General features: G+C 41.6%; 1 protein-coding gene across 8 annotated transcripts in view; it reads right to left on the reverse strand.

The window, feature by feature from the left end:
- Positions 1 to 19,720, reverse strand: part of CLIP-190 (Cytoplasmic linker protein 190) — a 289,367-nt gene that overhangs the window by 4,679 nt on the left and 264,968 nt on the right. For 6 of the 8 annotated variants that reach the window (XM_065217808.1, XM_065217810.1, XM_065217811.1 and 3 more), the window contains 3 exons: positions 11,003 to 11,113; positions 691 to 714; positions 7 to 112 (listed from right to left, as the gene is read on the reverse strand). In XM_065217808.1, the coding sequence (XP_065073880.1) occupies positions 7 to 112; positions 691 to 714; positions 11,003 to 11,113 (241 nt within the window). The remainder of the gene's footprint in view (positions 1 to 6; positions 113 to 690; positions 715 to 11,002; positions 11,114 to 19,720) is intronic. The other 2 variants (XM_065217812.1, XM_065217809.1) reach the window with 1 other exon arrangement.

Genomic DNA, 19,720 nt, shown 5'->3' on the forward strand with positions numbered 1-19,720 from the left:
ACTTACCTGTATCCTTGGCCGGAAGGTCCGGTTCGGCTCGTGAAATGGTTCCATTTTCACCCAGTTGCTTCTCGAGATCGGCTATCCGTTCCTTGAATATTTGAGTTTGTGCCTTTTGTGGGGAAGAAAAAAGAATGGTTTTTTTTTTTATAAAAGCTTTTTTGATTAAGAAATAACACATTTGAAATCGCATGCATACACATAGAACACATGACAGCACATGCAACATGCTGATTTGTTGACTCACTCGCTAGAATCCTTCTCCGATGAGCGCATTTTCAACGACTACTACGATCTGTTTTACAATATGGACGTCAAAACATCGAACATAACATATATGTAGGTGTATTAATGTTTTTTGTTGTTGTAGGAAATTGAAAGCAAACCAAATTATGCCAAAGCAATGTTTGTTTTAGTAGGGAACAAAACAAGAGACATAGGAGACGAGTGTAGAAATCGACAGAGATAGAAGCATGTGTAAGTAAGCCAATCATAATCCAATTGTTGAACCAATTGAAGCTTTCTCGCAACCAATTTTTAACAGATTCAGTTAGGACTAACAAAACAAAAAATCGATTGCAAGAAAGACGCCAAGAAATGCGACAAGCACAATTTTATAATACAATTAATTACAACCAATCGCCAGAGGGCGCAGTGCAACGTGCATCCCGTTTTTTTTGTCATACTCACATGGACCGAATTTTGAATTTTTCGCTGTCAGATTGGATTTGGTTTTTCGTGTATTTTTGATGGCACCGAGAGATGAAGGAAATGAGAAAGGAAGAAATGGAAAGTTGGTATTTACAGCCAAGGAAAACAGACTAAATTTAGCTTATAATGGTAAAGAATGAATAGTACAGGATGATTTTATGTGTGGTTCACAATACTTCATGACTAAAGATGAATGTCGCTATGTTTAATTTTCCACTTACGGCGAATTCCTCACTCTTATGGGAAAAGCCAATTCAAGATCCAAATGTGAAAAGGGCATACAATCTTTTTGTAAACAACCTTTGTAGGCCCTTTTCTCGCCAACCGACGGTCACTCACGCAAACGAACAACATCATCGGGAAGGGGAAAGCTTCCCCTACCCGCTAATGTTAATGGTTTGCGTTGGTGTCATATGAGTGGCGAGAAAAGGGCATATGAAGGTTTGTTTACAAAAAGCTTTATGCCCTTTTCACATGTTGTTCCTGAATTTTAATTTGCTCACATGCAACGTAGCGACATGATTTGTACACCACCTAAAATTATGGATATTGATAATTGTGATATCAAACATGCAAAGTGATAAGACTAGTGTTCAGAATCACAAGGGTCAAACTGCGATGATTGATTATTTTCGTCGATTTTATCTTTCAATTAATCATTTTGTCAAGCTTCTGCATTCATGTTCCATCAGATGTCACAGCTGTTGTTTGCGGTGACATCAATCGGAAACTAGACACAATCTGTTTTACTATAATTGTTCACAGAGGACACTGCAGTGCAAAATATGTCTGGTACCTCTATATATGCATTTAGATTATTATTCGAAGTCCCTCCTTTTTTACACATTCTGCACACAAAATAGCTCACCCCTCACATAATTTCCCGCCGAATTTTATGTATGGGGCGGGGCATAAAGTATCTTTTGCTCAGAATATGTAAAAAAGGAGGGACTTCAAATGTTAAAGCAAATGCATATATAGAGGTACCAGACATGTTTTATAGTGTCAGGTACTCTATTTTGTAATATGTGAAAGGGAAATCACAAATTGAGTGTCAACAAAATACATGGCATGTTGAGAGATTGAGCTCGTGAGAGAGAATTTCTCTCTCAAATTTGAAGTTTTTTGGCTCTCTGGGGACTGGTAGTAAAGCAGGTAAAATTGTATGGGGAAAAATAATTTTTATTTAATTGTAGCTTGTTGAGCATTAATTTGCGGGAAAAAACTGAACGACAAAGCCCCTGACTAATTTCTTTAGGTTGTCGTTCACTTTTTTTGACCTGAATATGCACCGGAGGCGAATTATTCGCACTTCTCTCAATTTCTATATGGGGATTTTTATCACTTCCTACCAGCGAAACAGCGCCATCTCTGTGGAAAATGGTCGAACAAAATGATTAATTACTACAGTTAAATCAAAGAAGAATACTGATACCCTATGGTAATACAATTCCACACCTTTTTATTGACGAATTTCCATGGCTAAGCAAGAACAGCAGATCGCTCAGCTATCGAAACGAATCGCATTGACAACTCCGACAAACTCCGATTTCATGCGTCAACTGCCATTAAAACGGCGCCGCGATGAAGGCTCGCTCACTAGCAAACCACTTGTTGGTGGTTCTAAAGCAGTAACAGGCGACAATGCCTTTACCGAGGTCCTTACTGTCCCTGAACCCACCGAGCTGTTTTGGCTGTACCTTTCTCGTATTCATCCTAGTGTGAAATCGGTTTCAATCGAGAAACTGGTCAATGGTTTTGTACAGTGCGAAGATCCGATTAAGGTTGTGCCGCTAGTCAAAAAAGGATTCGACATCAGCCGTATGAGCTTCATCTCGTGCAAAGTCGGAATGGATCCCAAACTACGCGAAGCTGCTCTTAGATCGGATACATGGCCGAAAGGAATTTTGTTCCGTGAATTTGAAGACGGTTCAAAAAACACGCCTACCATCACGATCTCTCCTATTCCGGGACCTTCCGAGTTCTCAACTCCCATTTCCGGACTAGACCTAGTCTGCTGATTCAGAATTGGATTTTTCGTTGTGAATTGAAGCGCTGTAGACCAGAACGCACTGCCTATCGCATTATGGGAGACCTCGAACCACTCGATCCAGTCGCGCTAGCTGTTTCCCGCCATCAAAGTCGTTCTATTTCCTGCCATCAGAGTCATTCTGGCCCTGCGGTCGAGTTCGGTGGTGGGGTCTCCCAAGCACCGTCGTCAGGCAAGTATGCATACATTAGTTACAGTCATTTGCCTGATCAGTTTCCGTGTTCCAGTGCAACGCTTCAAGCACCTGCCGGCTGTTTCCAGTTGAGAAGCACTTATGACCGCCTTTTGGAAGCTCCTGGTTCCTTCAGCCCAGTCGTGCCGATTCCTGCTAGCACTCAGCATAGTCGTCCTGGCCATATGGATGGATAAGGATCAGGAGTCTTCCAGCTTGCTTCTACAGGCAAGCACAATCAATATATTGACAATTCACTGCCTGATGCCGATCAAATTTTCAGCAATTCGGACTATGTTAGTCATTGTGATGATGTCTCTGTAACACCCAATCCTGGGAACCCGGAACGCACCGTAGAAAGCTTCTTGGAAGCCCCCAATCCCACCGCCTCAGTCCTGCCATCAGCAGCCTTCGTTCGCCATAGTCGTTCCGGACCTGCTGTCGGATGTGGAGAGGGGGTCTTCCAACCCACCCACATTGGCGAGTATTCAATCAGACTCGATGATGGTCAGTTATTGCCTGATGTATCTGTGATTTCCAGTAAATATACTGGTGGAGGAGTCCTTGTAGCTGTCCGTAGCGGGTTGGAGGCAATGGCCATCGAGAACGATTCATGGAAAAATGTTGAGCAGGTACTCCCGAATCCTTCGAGGCTAAACGATGCGTCTTCGTTATCCCCGAATGGTCCATCTGCTCATCCGGAACACACCGTAGATGTTTCCACGATTTCCAAGGAATGGACCACCACCATCACCACCGAGACGCATCGTGGTTAGCACTGTGGAAGCCCCTGATTTCTCTGCCTCAGTCGCGCTTATTCCAGCCAGCGCTCTGCATAGTCGTCTCGGCCCTGAGTGTAGATGTAGGTCGGAGGTCTTCCAACCAGCTATTACTGGCAAATATATTGACGATTCAGCCTCTCCTTTGCCTGATACCGCTTCAACTTCTAGCTGTGTTTCTGGTTCTGCGACCTCCACACTAGCCACATCATGTCCATGCATCCGTCCTGCCAACTGCCAGCAGGTTTATGCCGCCACCTGCTCTTCCTCGGATCCGGGACACCCTAAAACAGGCACTGAGGAGGCTTCCGAACCTCCCGACCCAGTCGCGCTTGCTGCAGACATCCGCTATCGCCATCGTCCCGGTCCTGTGGTCGGTGATGGTATCGGGGGCTTCCGGCCTGCAACCTCTGGCGAGTATGTTAGCGATTCCGAGCTTTCGGTACCTGATGTCCTTTTGATTTCTAGTTCCCGTGATTGCTCCTCGAATGGTCTCCGGATCTACTACCAAAACGTGCGTGGGCTGAGGACTAAAATCGAATCGTTTTTCCTGGCTGTTGCGGAGGCCGAATATGATTTGATTGTGCTGACGGAAACGTGGCTGACCGGTCTGCCCTAAACAGTCAAAAATCGCGCGGTGGTGGAGTCCTGATTGCAGTATCTACGAGACTAGCCAGCTACGTAAATACGTCACCCATTTCCAGTCATTGTCGTAGAACTTCCACAAAGCAAGCTTAGTGTAGGCGCAATCTACCTGCCTCCCGACCGCAAAAACGACTGCACGATCATCCGTGAGCATGTGGAATCGTTAGGCTCAATTTCGTCACAATTAAGTCCCTGTTCTCCCGCTTTCGTATTTGGTGACTACAATCAAGCTGGTCTGCAGTGGCGCTTGACAGCCAGTGGCACACCATTAATTGATCCACTGCTTTCACATATGCCGGTTGATTGCTGTGCTCTTTTGGACGGTTTTAACTTTTACGGGTTCACACAAGTGAATACTTTTCCGAACCGAAATGGACGTTTGCTAGATCTTGTCCTGGCAAATGATTCCACACTACCGGGCACTTCTGTTTCCTGGCCGGTCGAGCCACTGATTGATCTAGATGCCCATCATCCCGCTCTCGTCGTGTCATTTAGTTTACCTACTCCGATTCTTTTCACGCCGTCATCTGAGTGCTACTCTTTGGACTTTCGCCGGACCGATTATGTTGCATTGAACAATGCGCTTTCGGAAATTGATTGGCAAGTTATCGAAACAGCCGCTAGCGTGAATGATGCTGTGGATTTTTTCAGTGCTGCACTGGAAGATGCTATTTTCCGCATTGTCCCAGCTCGACGACCTCCGCTAAAGCCTGCATGGTCTAACCCACGCCTGCGCGTGCTAAAACGTCAACGCTCTGCCGCCCTCCGAAAGTATTGTAACTCTCGCTCGCCGTACTACAAACGACTGTTCCATTTTGCGAGTCGTAGGTATCGAAATAACAATCGTTTTCTCTATAATCGACACGTGAGACGCACGGAAGCGAACCTTCGCACGAATCCGAACAGTTTTTGGTCGTTTGTCAACTCCAAACGGAAGGAATCCGGGTTGCCTTGTTCCATGTTTCTCGGAAATGACTCGGCTAATAGTGAAAGAGAAAAATGTGACTTGTTTGCTCGTCATTTCAAGCAAGTGTTCCACGATTTCTCCGCTTCGCCAACACAAGTGCTGGACGCTACTGTTGGGATGCCACGTGATGTGTTTAGTTTCGTTATTCCGCGCATTTCAGGAGACATGGTGATAGCCGCAACACACAAACTGAAGCTCTCGTTAGCCGCATCAGTTCTAAAACGTTGTGTAGCCAATCTCTGCCTTCCACTTGCGAGGCTATTCAATCTCTCGGCACTGCAATGTGAGTTCCCCTGCCGCTGGAAACTTTCTTATTTGTTCCCAGTGTACAAAAAAGGAGATAAACGGAATATCGCAAATTATCGTAGAGTCACCTCCCTGTGTGCCTGCTCAAAACCGTTCGAGATTATCATAAATGGTGCTCTGTTCGCACACTGCAAAAATTATATCGATACAGAACAACACGGTGTCCACGAACCTGGTGCAGTTCACTTCTAACTGTCTGCGATGCCTGGATTCAGGATGGCAAGTCGGTACTGCGTATATGGATCTAAAAGCCGCATTTGACACGGTGGACCATAGTATCTTGCTGGCCAAGCTGGAGATACTTGGCATCTCGTCAACTGCTGTGGATTGGTTCAGATCTTACTGGGTGAATCGCTATGTACATGTCAAGATTGGCGCGTCGGAATCGGATGTTTTCTCAAATAACTCGGGAGTTCCGCAAGGCAGTAACCTAGCACCGCTACTGTTTTCGATCTTTTTAAACGGACGTCACCTTTCTGATTCCATTAGGATGCCACGTTTTCTATGCAGACGATACGAAAATCTAGAAAATTATTAAAAGCCTCTCGGACTGCTGGGATCTCCAGAATATGTTAGGTATTTTTGCTGACTGGTGCTCAAGAAATTTGATGAGTTTAAGCATAGAAAAATGTAACATTATTTCCTTTCACCGAAAAATCGAATCAATCATGTTTGACAATGTTCTCTACGGACGCTGTCTTGCTCGTGTAGAGCACATCTCGGCGTTACCTTGGACTGCAGACTCACTTTCAGAGTCCACTACAATGACATCATCTCCAGAGCTAATCGACAATTGGGCTTTATTTTCAAAATTTTCGACAAGTTTCGTGACCCGCTATGCCTCAGGTCACTTTACTGCTCGCTTGTGCGATCCTTATTGGAGTCAAGTTCAGTTGTTTGGTGCCCTTTCCATGCTAGCTGGATCATTAAAATTGAATTGGATGTATCTCAGAATCTGTTTGGTTTAGAATAAAACATTATAAAAAGAAAATGTTTTGTGGTTGGTTGGTTGGATGTCTTTATTAAGGAGATTTTCAGCCAGACGCTGGTTCATCTCCGAAATGTTATGTATTTACTGATACAATAGGGGTTTTGCGATTTTTATTCCCCTCGATTGAAAATAAGACTTTGGGCTTGATACGTGCCATCAACTTCTACACAAGCTGCTGGTCAACCTCAGCGGCTGCTTTTTTCCAGTATCTGGTCATTGAAATAGCATCGTTAGCCATTTTTTCACTCTTCTCATATTAGCTTTGTTGATACTCCAATACATTTCCATTGGCGTCTACTCCATTATCGCGATACCACTGTTGCGCATTCTTACTGCAGTGACAACTCGTCAAATCTGGCAAAAAAATCTCGGGACCAAATGAACGGCAATACACCTTTTTTTTCAGGCATTCGTTGATGTATAACCAACCGGTGGAAACTAACGATTTTAAATTGGCTCACACTGGACTAGCCTATCGGTCCCAAGCAGCTAGGTGGCAACCCTATCTTGTTTGCCTTGCCTTGACAAGAGCTAACATTGCAGCGGGCCCGCGAATCGTGGGCATCACTGACAGCTCATAATTTGTAAACAAATAGAAGATTCAAGCCTGAATTTCAAAAAAGGCATGACTGATATTTCCGATATTCTTAATATTTTTGCTTACATTTTGTGAAACATAAAGTAAGAACTCATAGAGCATTATTTTCTGATTTTCTACCACAAAGTCAACCATTTATATGGCATAAAAGGGTAAATAATTCCATTTGATTATTGCAGTTCACACTTAAATTGTGACGTTTCAGATGTTGGTTTCAATAACATGGCGGCATATCAGCCAGCTGGTCCCAAGTACATCCAACAATCAATTCGAAACTAACGATTTTAAATTGGCTCACTACTTGACTAGCCTATTGGTCCCAAGCAAATCGATTAACGAACCCCATTCTAGTCAAAAATGCTAGTACTACACAATGTTTGTTTTGATTCGCCATGAAAGTTTGACACATAAAATGAGGGGTTAGTGGATTTTCCTATGTTTCGAGGGGTGAATCGACTAGCTTGGGACCGAAGATAGTACCAGAGCTGAGCCAAAAAGTTGAGCACGTTTATTCGGGACCTTGTATGGTACATCGATTAACGAAGTTGAAATTCTAGTACTACACTATGTTTGTTTTGATTCGCTGTGAAAGCAACAATCAATACGAAACTAACGATTTTAAATTGGCTCACCACTTTAGTAGCCTATTGGTCCCAAGCAAACGATTAACGTACCCTATTCTAGTTGAAATTCTATTACTACACTATGTTTGTTTTGATTCGCTATGAAAGTTTGACAGATAACATCAGGGGTGTGTGGATTCATGCAGAACATGCAGGGGTGAGTGAAATAGCTTGGGACTGCTTGGGACCGTTGTTCTGGTACTGAGTGAGCCAAAAATAATAATGATTTTCTTCGGGACCCAGTGGTCTTAGAGTTACCTCTATGGTGAAAGTGCATCGATTAGCTTGGGACCGAAGATAGTACCAGAGCTGAGCCAAAAAGTTGAGCTCGTTTCTTCGGGACCTTCTAGTCTATGGTAGAGGTACCATAGAGGTAACTATAAATGATCTAGTTTAATAGATAAAAAACAGTTTTTTTTAACATTAATCCACTGAAGTTTTTCATTCACATTTATATAGCTGAGCAACTTTGTGGAAGGTACAAAATTGCTACGACGTCACTCCGAGGACTTATCATTTTTTTTCCAGCTAGATTGCATATCTGGCCAACCGCACCTCAGCAAGTTAGAAAATCAACTTTGTGCATGCATCTCACAACACTCGACAAAGAGTGTGTGGTTCTCCCATTTACTTCGCACACTCTTTTCCAACTAATCTGTGAGAAAGCGATCTACACAATGAGCGGTACACTCCGTGCGGCGCAGGGAGCGAATGTAGTACAAAAAGCGCTAATGTCTTCTTTGAATTATTTGCAGGCTTTGCTTCCCACGACTGCATGCATAGGATATGAGCATAGAGCATAACGAAGAATATTTTTTTCTTTCTACTGGGTTTCCCATTTGCAACCCTACACTGAGTGGCGCTCTTTGCGTCGGAGCCGTCGGAGCGATGGCTACACATTGAGCTTTCGTTATTTATGGGTGTGTGTCTGTTTCCTCTTCTTCGCTGCTTTACACTTGCGCAGGGTGAAATACAAGTAAACTTTGTGTTTGCTTGATTCTCACTTTGTTTATTTCAGGAAATCAGTACATTGTGCACATTGAGTGATCAGATGACGGCCCTGTGGCCAACAGTGCGTTGTCCAGTCGAAATACAGTGTCAATAACTTGGGATGCGACACATCTAAATTTCAATTTTAGATGGTCGAAAAATCGCACAATTGCGAATCAATCTAGGAATTTTTTTTTGTTCATTTCTTGCATCTAAATCCATCGCACCGCTCTCCACATTTTTGCAGGAAATCTTCAAAATCTTCATCAAACTTCTTTCTATCTACTAAACGTGCGCGCATCCTAGGGGGTGACTCTATCTTCGATGCCGGAAAGTTTTTTTTTGCTATGGTTAGCTGCACACACGCTGAGCAGATGGGAAGAAGATTGATGACGATTCTGAAAATTTCCTGCAAAAAAATGATGTACGCTGCAAGTAGATGCGAGAAATGAAAGCAGATTTTTCGTAAATTGATTTGCTAGTGTGAGATTTTTCGAGCATCTAGAATTAACGCCCTCACATCTCACAACAACTAATTGTTCCTGCATCTTATACCCCGTACGGCTTATATCATGTAATATAGGCTGTCTTGCAATGAGCTCTCATATATAGGATTTCCAGTGAAAACTAGATGCATGAGTGCTCATTGCAAGATAGCCTATATCAAGAGCCACATGTGAAAAGGGCATACAAGCTTTTTGTAAACAAACCTTTGTAGGCCCTTTTCACATGTGGCTCTTGATATTACATGATATAAGCCATAGTCTGTCTGGGGTATTAGATAGAGTAGTCCTCCTTGATATATGCTATACCGTATGCGTGATAATGTTTGCACCATCGTACAAATAAGGTTCCCGTTTCACCTGTGCATAAAATGCCTTGGTTTTATTTGCATGCACGTAACCTATAGCTCATACCGCAGTAGGCTGTGTATAAAAGAAAATAATTTACTTAGTTTGACAGTTGCACCATGACGAAGTGGCAGCGTATTCGTGATTTGTCCCACGCGCAAATGTCGCAAAAAGACATTTCAATCGCCGTGGGAGTGTCCCGGTGGACCGTCAAAAGGGGTTTAGACCGAGAAAAGAAAGGACAACTATCCGCGAAGGTGGCCACAGGTCGTCCGAGGTCAGCTCGGGTTCCGAGGGTAATCGCTGCTATCAAAAGGAAGATTCGGGTGAATCCAGTGCGTTAAATAAGGAAAATGGCAAAGGAACACGGGATCAGTGATTTTACGGCACGGAAGATCGTAAAGGAAGATTGCGGGGCGAAGTCGAGGGCACGGAAAAAACTCACGTGATTACCAACCGAACGATGCAAGAAAATCTTGAACTTCCTTAAGTGAAAAAATCCGGTTATCCTGTTCACCGACGAGAGCATGTTTACCGTCGATCCCGTATCAAATTCCAGAACCGACCGGTATATTAGTTCTCTTCCGGTAAAAGACGTGGCCAACGAGCACAAGAACGTGTATCTGACCAAGCATCCTGCTAGCGTTATGGTGTTTGGATTGGTGGCTTCCGATGGCATAAAAATGGACCCGGTGTTCATTCCAGAAGGCGACAAGGTCAACATGGAGGTCTACGTCGGGATTTTAAGTAAGTATGTTCTTCCGTGGATCAAAGTATCGGTCCGAAGCCAAATGTATTTCAACAAGATGGGGCTCCGTGCCACACCTCGAACCGCACTCAGAAGTGGTTGCAGGAACATCTTCCGTTCTGGGCGAATGATATGTGGCCATCATCCAGCTCCGATCTTAATCCGCTGGATTACTCAATATGGCGCGTCATGAGGGCCAAGGCCTGTTCTAAACGCCACCCGAGTACAGCAAGCCTCAGACAAACATTGACCCGTACCTGGAGAGAAATGGATTCAGACTACATTATTAGAACCTGCCAGGCATTCCGGAAGTATGTGAAGGCCATAATTGCAGCAAGTGGAAACTCGATCGATGATTAACATAGTTTAAAAAAAACTCGAAAACGAAATCTTTGAGAATTTTTTTAATTTTGACATTGTTTAATGGTGCAAACATTATCACGCATACGGTATACTTAAAATTCACATTTAAGTGATCGTCATCCTTAAAGGATGAGCCTGCTAAACCTAGCCTGCTATAGGTTCGACACAGCGAAAACATCCCGCACTACTATAATTAACAACTACTCACGTTAAGCTCTTCCCCGCAGAAGGTCACCTCGTCGACGCTGAACTGCAGATCCTCGTTGCGGCGCTTTTCCTCGGTCAGCTGCGTTTCCACTTTGGCAAGCTTGTCTTTAAACTGAAACCACGTGCCGGAAAAAAAAAGAAAACAACAAGTGAAAATTAAATTCCCATTTTCCACCAACAAAACGACAGACAACATTCTAAATAAGGCTGATAAAGAGAGAAAGTGACACTGACAACAAAGAACAACAGCTCGGGGCGGCTTTCGCAGTTTTTCGTGAATGTAATACCCATTGCTTCGCCTCCTTCGATGACAAGGAGGAGAACGACACGACTCGAGGGAGATTAAGCTAATAAGGAATTCAATTTCATTTACGACGCCACGCAACGGCTTCATCTTTTTCCTTCTCCACAAGGGGGTGATATGCGGCAGGCGTCTGGCAGGGAACTGAAAGGAAGAATGAATGATGTTGTAGGTAGAACAATTCAAGGAATGTGTTGTTTATTAAATAAATGTACTTACCTTGATTTCGGGGTATCAAATCGTAAGTCCTAGGCTGGTAGTCAATGATTGATGGTGGCAGTTATTACCTCGATTCACTTGGGTTGGGTTGGGAGTCGTTTCAAAGTCACATCGTAATTCCCACGGTTCAGTAACAGGTTAGTTCGATTGAATTTTTTACTAATTAATTGAAGATTGGTTTTTAATTAAAAACCATTTCAGAAACCAACAAAGGTCGTACGGCTAATGTTAAAATCAACAGTGATGCCAAGGAGCTGATGAACAAAATCGAACAGTATTTACATCATCAACGAGCAACCGGTGCAAAGCGTTCTCTTGGACAGGATTGACGTCAAGTATCTATGTGACGTGCAAACGCAAGGAGTCGCTCTCAAGATAGCTCTGCTGAAGGAAAATCTGATTGCGCAGATTCTAACCGGTGTGTTTCGTATTGTTTGTAAAAGCTATAGCAGTTACAACCTTAAAGTTTATCTTTCAGACATGAATCTCAATTGACTGAAGAGCCAAAATCTCATGCTGAAGTTTGGTGGAGATTAAAAATCTGGATCAATTCCGAAATAGGCACAATGTGATTCTCTTGTCGATACTTGGAATCCAGAGCGTACCAGCAACCGATCGCGAAAGAAATCCAGTCCAAGTGGTTGGATCAGTTAGGCTTTGGTCAAATCGAAGACATGTCAAACGACGAGAGTTACAAGATGAACTATCCTAAGGCTAAAAATCTAAAAATTAAAGTTTAAAAAAATAACGTCAAGAGGTTTGTTCATGCCTGGTGTTGATTTGTTAATATCCACCTAGTGACTATCGTGCTCTTTCTCACAGATTTATACTAACGCTGCTGGCACCGTTGCCAGTATTTCAGATTTTTCTGGATTTTACAGATTTTCAGTCGTCTTGCCAGATACACAGACATATCACGTTTATTTGCATGATTTTTTAAATATGTTCCAGATTTTCCCAGATTTTTAAAATGTGTTGCTTTATAAATATCACTGCAATGGACCCTCTAATCAAGAAATAAAAAGCCAAACTTACTGCTTTAATTACTAAAGGCCATCAACTTTGGACATTATTGCAACATCATACATGGAATTGTTACAGCATGTTTGCAATGGGTTGCAGAATCATGAAAATTGAGACATTTTCTAAATATTATTGGCTGCAAAAAATCTTCAAATTTTTAAAAATGTCGAGCGAAGATTTTTTTTTATTGGAGTTTTTGTTTAGATTTTGGCTATAATTATTTTTTTTTTGAATCTTGGATTTATAAAAATCAACATTTCAATATGGAGGAATTTTCCTAATTTTGGAATTTAGATAAATCGAAAACTGTTCAGGATTGAAAACAATAAATTGAGCTTTGGAAAATTAGCAAGGTTTTTGAATCTAGACAACCACCAGGACTAATGCCGGCGCCGGTAGTGTAGTGGTAAGCGTGACTGCTTTCTAACACCCCAATGGGTCTGGGTTCAATCCCAGCCGAGGTCGGTGGAATTTTTCTGAGGCATAAAAATCTCTGGTCACGTCTTCCTTCGGAAGGGAAGTAAAGCCCGTTGGTCCCGGCCCATGTGTGTTGAATGGGTGCGATATCCTACGCAGGTGTGGAAGCTGCCTTCCTGCACATTCGATTGCCCGTCAATGGATGGCAATCGATGTCCGTCGGTGATTGGCACTAGATTGCGGAACAGAGACCGACGTTAAATAAAGGAAAGAAGAAGAACCACCAGGACTTTGAAGTATGTTCGTGATATTTTTAAGGATAATTAATTAGAGTTTTAAATAGAGTTTTAAAGTACCTGTGAATATTGAGTTACCTTAGCAGTCTGCAATACTATAGAATTCTGAGTTGCTCTAGATTTCAGAATTTTAAGGTAATTCTGAAAATAGTTTACAGTGAAGTGTAAGTATACAGTCTGTGCAACCTTTGATTGAAGTGAAGACGGTATAAATTGTCTTTTGCAAACTCTGATGACAATCGCATGGAGAATTTGTCAAGAAAGCAAATGTCGAATGTTTCTATGGCGATTAGGTTTTATCAAGTTTTAAGAAATCTGGCAATTTCTGGGAGACTTTCAAGGCTATTTTGGCAAAGTACTTGAGTACTCTGAGTATACTGAAGAGGATAAGTCTGAGGAGAATGTGACGGTCATTCTGAAGAACGTACCAAGGAAATTATTAAGAATATTCTAAGGGAATTTCATAGAGAAAAACTGAGACAAAATTATGCCAATTATTGGAAATTATTACCAGTTTGAGTGAATTGTGGAATCACTAACTCTTAGAATGTTACTGGAAAAGTTTGGATATTATCAAGATTAGTTTAGGGGAATCCAGAACAGAAGTATGATGAAATTCTAGGATGATTCAAATTGAACTCTGTAAATGAAGTAAATTCAGACTAACAAAAAATGTCACGATCTGGGACCCAGGAAAAATATAAATTCTAGAATTTAGAATCATTTCAAGATCCTGAGACATCAAAAATGACGCTTTCAGACTTTCATTTTATTTATATAATAATATTATTCTTTGGCATAAAATTATGGGTAATGGTCATGTGGAGTTACCCGTAGTTTAGGTAAACTGTGTGTGAGTACCACCATAGAGGTAACTCTAAGACTAGAAGGTCTCGAAATAACGTGCTCAACTTTTTGGCTCAGCTCTGGTACTCTCTTCGGTCCCAAGCTAATCGATGCACCCCTCGAAACATAGGAAAATCCACGAACCCCTCATTTGATCTGTCATACTTTCATAGCAAATCAAAACAAATATAGGGTATTACTAGAATTTCAACAAGAATAGGGTACGTTAATCATTTGCTTGGGACCAATAGGCTACTAAAGTGGTGAGCCAATTTAAAATCGTTAGTTTCGTATTGATTGTTGGTACCACGATGTTAGGCTTTGATTCTCACTTCAGCCAGGAGAATTTTAGTTTAAAATAAAATTACCTACTGGTCTACCGGGTGCTGTGAGTTGTATGATGTCAAGAATGAAATTGGAAGTCTGATCAATTGCAGAGTACTATTATAATTATTTAAAACTAATAAAAATTGTAAGACATATTCTGGTACTGCATCGAATATTAAGGACTAAATCGACTATTAGTTTAAACAAATCATCCCATCAAAGTTGCTTGACTCTTTGCTGCTTCAGAATCCTAAAAATATTTTCTGCAGCATTTAAAAAATTAAATCAATTTTGAAATGCTGCGTAATGGAAATTTAAACTTTTTGGGAACACTGTGTCAATACTTTTCTTAAATTTTGGATGATTTTAGCATTACTAACAAGTTGGCTTTACATGGATTTCATAAACAATCTGGTAGACTTTGAATAAATTCCAGATGATCATCCTGACCGATTTTTACGGGAGATTGGCACATCACTTTGATGGAGCATTCCAGATTTTTCCAGATTTTATATTTTTTTGAAAATGACCTGGCAACGCTGGCTGCTGGTCCTACCATTCACGAACCAGGCGATACCAAAAATTTTCGACATGCCGATTCTTCAGAGCAAGTTCATTGTTACTGTTACGTATGCACAAATTACACTGCGTCTGCATTCCGAACACCAGACGGACTTATGAAATAAGCAAGCTTCTGGACGAAAGCCTCGAATGCTGCGAAAAGAGTGACGAAGTGATCAACAATCATCAGATAAACGAATTGTACGCTTCCAAATCTACTAACAGAAATTGGTACCACACTAGGAAATCCTTAGTAACCTACGGTAATCAGGAACGGATCAAACACAAGAATCTGGTGTTGGAACCACAGTATTACAAGTGAAGTGCCTTTTCCCACAAGATTTGTCTGGCAATAACTTGCCTGAACGAAGGGGATGAAGATAGGGTAACTGATGATGGTTGGACCTATTTAGGCCGGTTTCACACGACGTCAACATTCATGTCGTATTTGTTTTATGAATTCAACATATAATTATAAAAAAAAAATGCGTGATTAGGGGAAAGATCTACCTTTCTTGTTTCTAATAATAACATAAAAAGTTAAATATTATGAACAAATGATTTTATAAAAGGTTTTTATTCAGCAAAGAATTATGATGTTGGTTGGACCTAAAAAATGATGATGGTTGGACCTATTTTTGCAAATGCTAGTTTAGCCCATATTTGTTCAAAAACTTTGTTTAAAGCTTATTGGTATCATGAAAAAACCATTTTTATACAGTTTTTATGAATATGCTATTTAAAAAAATCAAGAAATTTGAGTTCAACTTCGTTTTTAAAAAAGTTCACTTTCCACGCATTAGCTATTCATCATGGCTCATTTTCTCGGAAAATCATTGACGCGATTTGGAAAATCTTAAACGTCAAACTATAGGTATTGTGGTTCCATTGAAAGCTATCGAATATTTTTGGAATCGGACAACTGGTTCCGGAGATATGGCCGGAACAAGTTCCAGGGTATATGGAACATGGACCTAATTTTGACATGGAAGGAATAAAACCTATCATTCGATAACAAGATCAATAACAAAATTGAGTGCCTTGGACCACATTGGCCACTTCCGGGCATGTTTTGGGTGCCCCCGGGGAATTTAGGGGCTTAAAATGACAGAATATCAGAACTTAATTCCGGTTTTATAGTTCTTTTTTCTCCTAGGAGTTTTTTTTTCGGAAATATGTTGCAGTTAGCAATTTTTAGTTTGTTAACATTTTATTTCAAATTAATTCACACATAGAAGGTGTATGAGAAGTGCTCGTTTCGAAAATACCCATATTGTAGTGTATTTGACACTTATCTGAAACCGATGACCGCCATCTTGGATTTCAAAATGGCATCGGACATCGATTTTTGGCATCTACGCGTTGTCCTCGTTCTGAAAGTACCCATATTGTTGGGTATTTTACACTTTTTTGAACCCGATGACCTCCATATTGTATTCCAAAATGGCGTTGGACACCGATTTTCGGCATCTACACGTCGTCCCCGTTTAGAAAAGACCCATATTGATGGATATTTGACACATTTTGTTAACCCGATGGCCACCATCTTGGATTCCAAAATGGCGGCGGACATCGATTTTTGTCATCTACATGTCATCATCATTCCGAAACCGCCCATATTACAGGCTATTTGACGTTTTTCTGAACCCAATGGCCACCATCTTGCATTACAAAATGGCTTCGGACATTAATTTTCGGCATCTACACGTCGTTCCCGCTCAAAAAATTCCCATATTTTAGGGTATTTGACACTTATCTGAACCCGATGGCCGCCATCTTGGTTTTCAAGATGGCATCGGACATCGATTTCCGGCCTCTAGATGTTACCCCAAGTCCAAAAATTCCCAAATGGATGGGTATTTGACAGTATTTCACACTTTTTGACGTAGGATTACGTCTTTCGGCAACATCCACCACGTTACGAAAAGTGGTCAGATTTTGACCACTTGTAACTGTAACCTTAGCGGATGGATATTAATTCTAAACAAGCCAATCGATTGGAATATCATCTACAAATCTGCTAAAATGAACATTTTTATCAATTTTCAAAAGGTCATTATTGAAAATTGCACGAATGTGTAACTGTTGCTATAATAATGAAAATTATCACCGATTGACAACGAAACATGCTTTCCCTAACACAGATTTAAAAATCGTAATCACTCCGGTCTCACCGAACGGTGTTTATTGAATCCCCACGTGGTGTGAGTGGTGGTATCCTGTAGTCATCATCAGCAGCAGCAGCAGTAGTGCTTTCGGCGCGTGGCGTTGTAGATTGTTCTCCAGTACTCGACGGAAGGCTGCCCGCAAGCGCAAACTACAGCCCACCGAGCGGTCCATTCCCCGAAGAAGGAGGAAGAAGTTGGACCGCTACTGATCGGATTTCAGTTGCACGCAGTGAGCCGCTGTGGGTCATCTATGCCAAGCACGTCATCGTTCCAAACAACATACCTTATCTCTGTAAAACACCTTAATAGCTTAGCATTACTCAACCATCACGACAAGTGGTCACCAAACTGTTCACCAATCGATCCAGGTGCAAGGCATGATCACCGCTATCATCTCCAAGAACTCGAGGATAGAAACCCACAGCATTTTTTTTAACTAGTTCGTTTATTTACTAGGCTCAGTCGTGTGTGACACTTTGCGGAGGCAATATCAGTAATGTTTGATTTACATTTTAAATAGCAGTATTTCTAGGTTAGTATTGGGTACCAATTACTCGTGGCGGGCTCGAGGTTAATGGGTAACAATTTCGATTGGAAGGATCTAGGTAGGAAACTGGTTTCTGAAGCCTCCTTCAGATACTACTCTCGGACGGTTGACCAAATCCTGGCTGGGCAGGGGCAAGTAGCACAGGAACAGGAGGATAATAAGACTGGGACACAATGGCGGGAAATTGTTTGGAAAGGAAGGGTTAGTCACATCAAACTCTATCATCAGACAAACAAAGGAATTCGTAGATCGCTTGCATGTAGGGAAGATCACATGTTTCCAATACATCTCTTACTTCACGGAAGGGTTGTCTACCTCGGGCCACTAGGGTATCCAATAGTCGTGCTCTGGAGGCGTCAATATCCGGGGATTCTACAGCATTGTTCTGAACTGGATTCCAAGTTTTCAACCCATCGGTCCTTTTCAGGACCACAAATGACTGATAAAAGAGTAAACTAAAGACTTCAAGTAAGAGCTTGTACCCAAGACACATCGTCCAGGATTGACACCGACAGAGCACCTCAAAAACAGAACTCTCAAAATGCTACCGAGTTTCAACCTATCGAAGTTTTTCGAGTTAAGAAATCAATTTAATGTGACATCAAAACTACCTTTTGTGATCTTACGTCAAATCTACGGTCGTGTCTAGGATACAACCTCTTACTTTTTTAAAACCAAAGACACCATCTTGGATTTTAAAATGGCGTCATACATCGATTGCTGGTCCCTAGACTTTACTCGAATTTCGGTAATACCCATATTATAGGGTATTCTATATTTTTTTCTGAAACCAAAAGCTGCCATCTTGGATTTCAAAATGATGTTGAACATTGATTTCCGGCCTCCACAGGTCATCCCGATTCCATATAATACCCATATTTTTGGGTGGATGACAGTATTTTCCACTAATTATTAAACCGGAAGCCACCATCTTGGATTTAAAAATGCCGTCGGATTTCAATTTCCGGCCTATAGACATCACCTTGATTCCAAAAACACTTATATTGATATACCCATGATAGTTTTCCCCCAATAATTCTTACACCGGAAGCCGCCATATTTGATTTCAAAATGGCGTCGAATCTCTAGACGACTCTCCGATTCCAAAAATACCTTATTGATGGGTACATATTTGATTATGAATTATTGGCATTACACAAATATCAAATGATATTTGATCCTGTGTGTATTATCTGGTAGTTGGAAAACCTTCACAAACAAATAATTGTCGAATGCATGCAGAACCATCATCAATTGATCAATTTATACAGAAACGTACAGAATTCAATCTAGCACGAGACCTAGGTACATATGCCAACAGTAACCGGGAAACAGAAAAGATGCATCCAATGCAACAACCATTGCCAATTAACCGGTTGCGATGCAATTAGCTATTATATTGAGAAATTTCAATGGCTGCCACCGGCAACAATATGCCGGACGACCGGACGCTGGATCTGAAACATTGAACTATGGTAGCGTCCTCTTCCTAGTAACGGAATGGGAGGGCTGTTTGTTGTCCGCTAGTAGTAGTTGGAGCCAAAGAAGGGCAATAGTTCCAATTGTGCTATGCATGTGCCATTTGTCCATATCTGTAGACATGGAATACAATGTCGCATTCTGTGTCTCGGGTGTAGGCAGCACATGTGTGCGCATTATCATACAATGGGTACAGGGACGATGGCGACGTGCACATTTATGCTCATCGCAGGTTTTCCTGTCCTACAGCAATGGACATTCCTAGTTTGGCGTCACCGGGATTCGTTTTATGGCTCGATGTCGAATGCATACTAAAGTGCTCTGCTGCGACCTTGAGCGAGAGCCTTTAATGCGCCTACACTGTGGATGTTCTCTTGTTGTCCCATGGGAAAGGATTAAAGCTTACTGCCAGATAATTTCACGCATTTTATTCACTGATTCCACAACAAAATATCCCCAATAGCAGAAAAACAACGAAACCCAAGAAAAGGCAATTTTTGCCCCCTCCATTGCACATATCTCGATCACCGCATAC

Source organism: Ochlerotatus camptorhynchus, unplaced genomic scaffold (assembly GCF_037179485.1).
Source record: "Ochlerotatus camptorhynchus isolate MF236.1 unplaced genomic scaffold, CSIRO-AGI_Acam_v1.1 ptg000080l, whole genome shotgun sequence".
NCBI lineage: Eukaryota > Metazoa > Arthropoda > Insecta > Diptera > Culicidae > Ochlerotatus > Ochlerotatus camptorhynchus.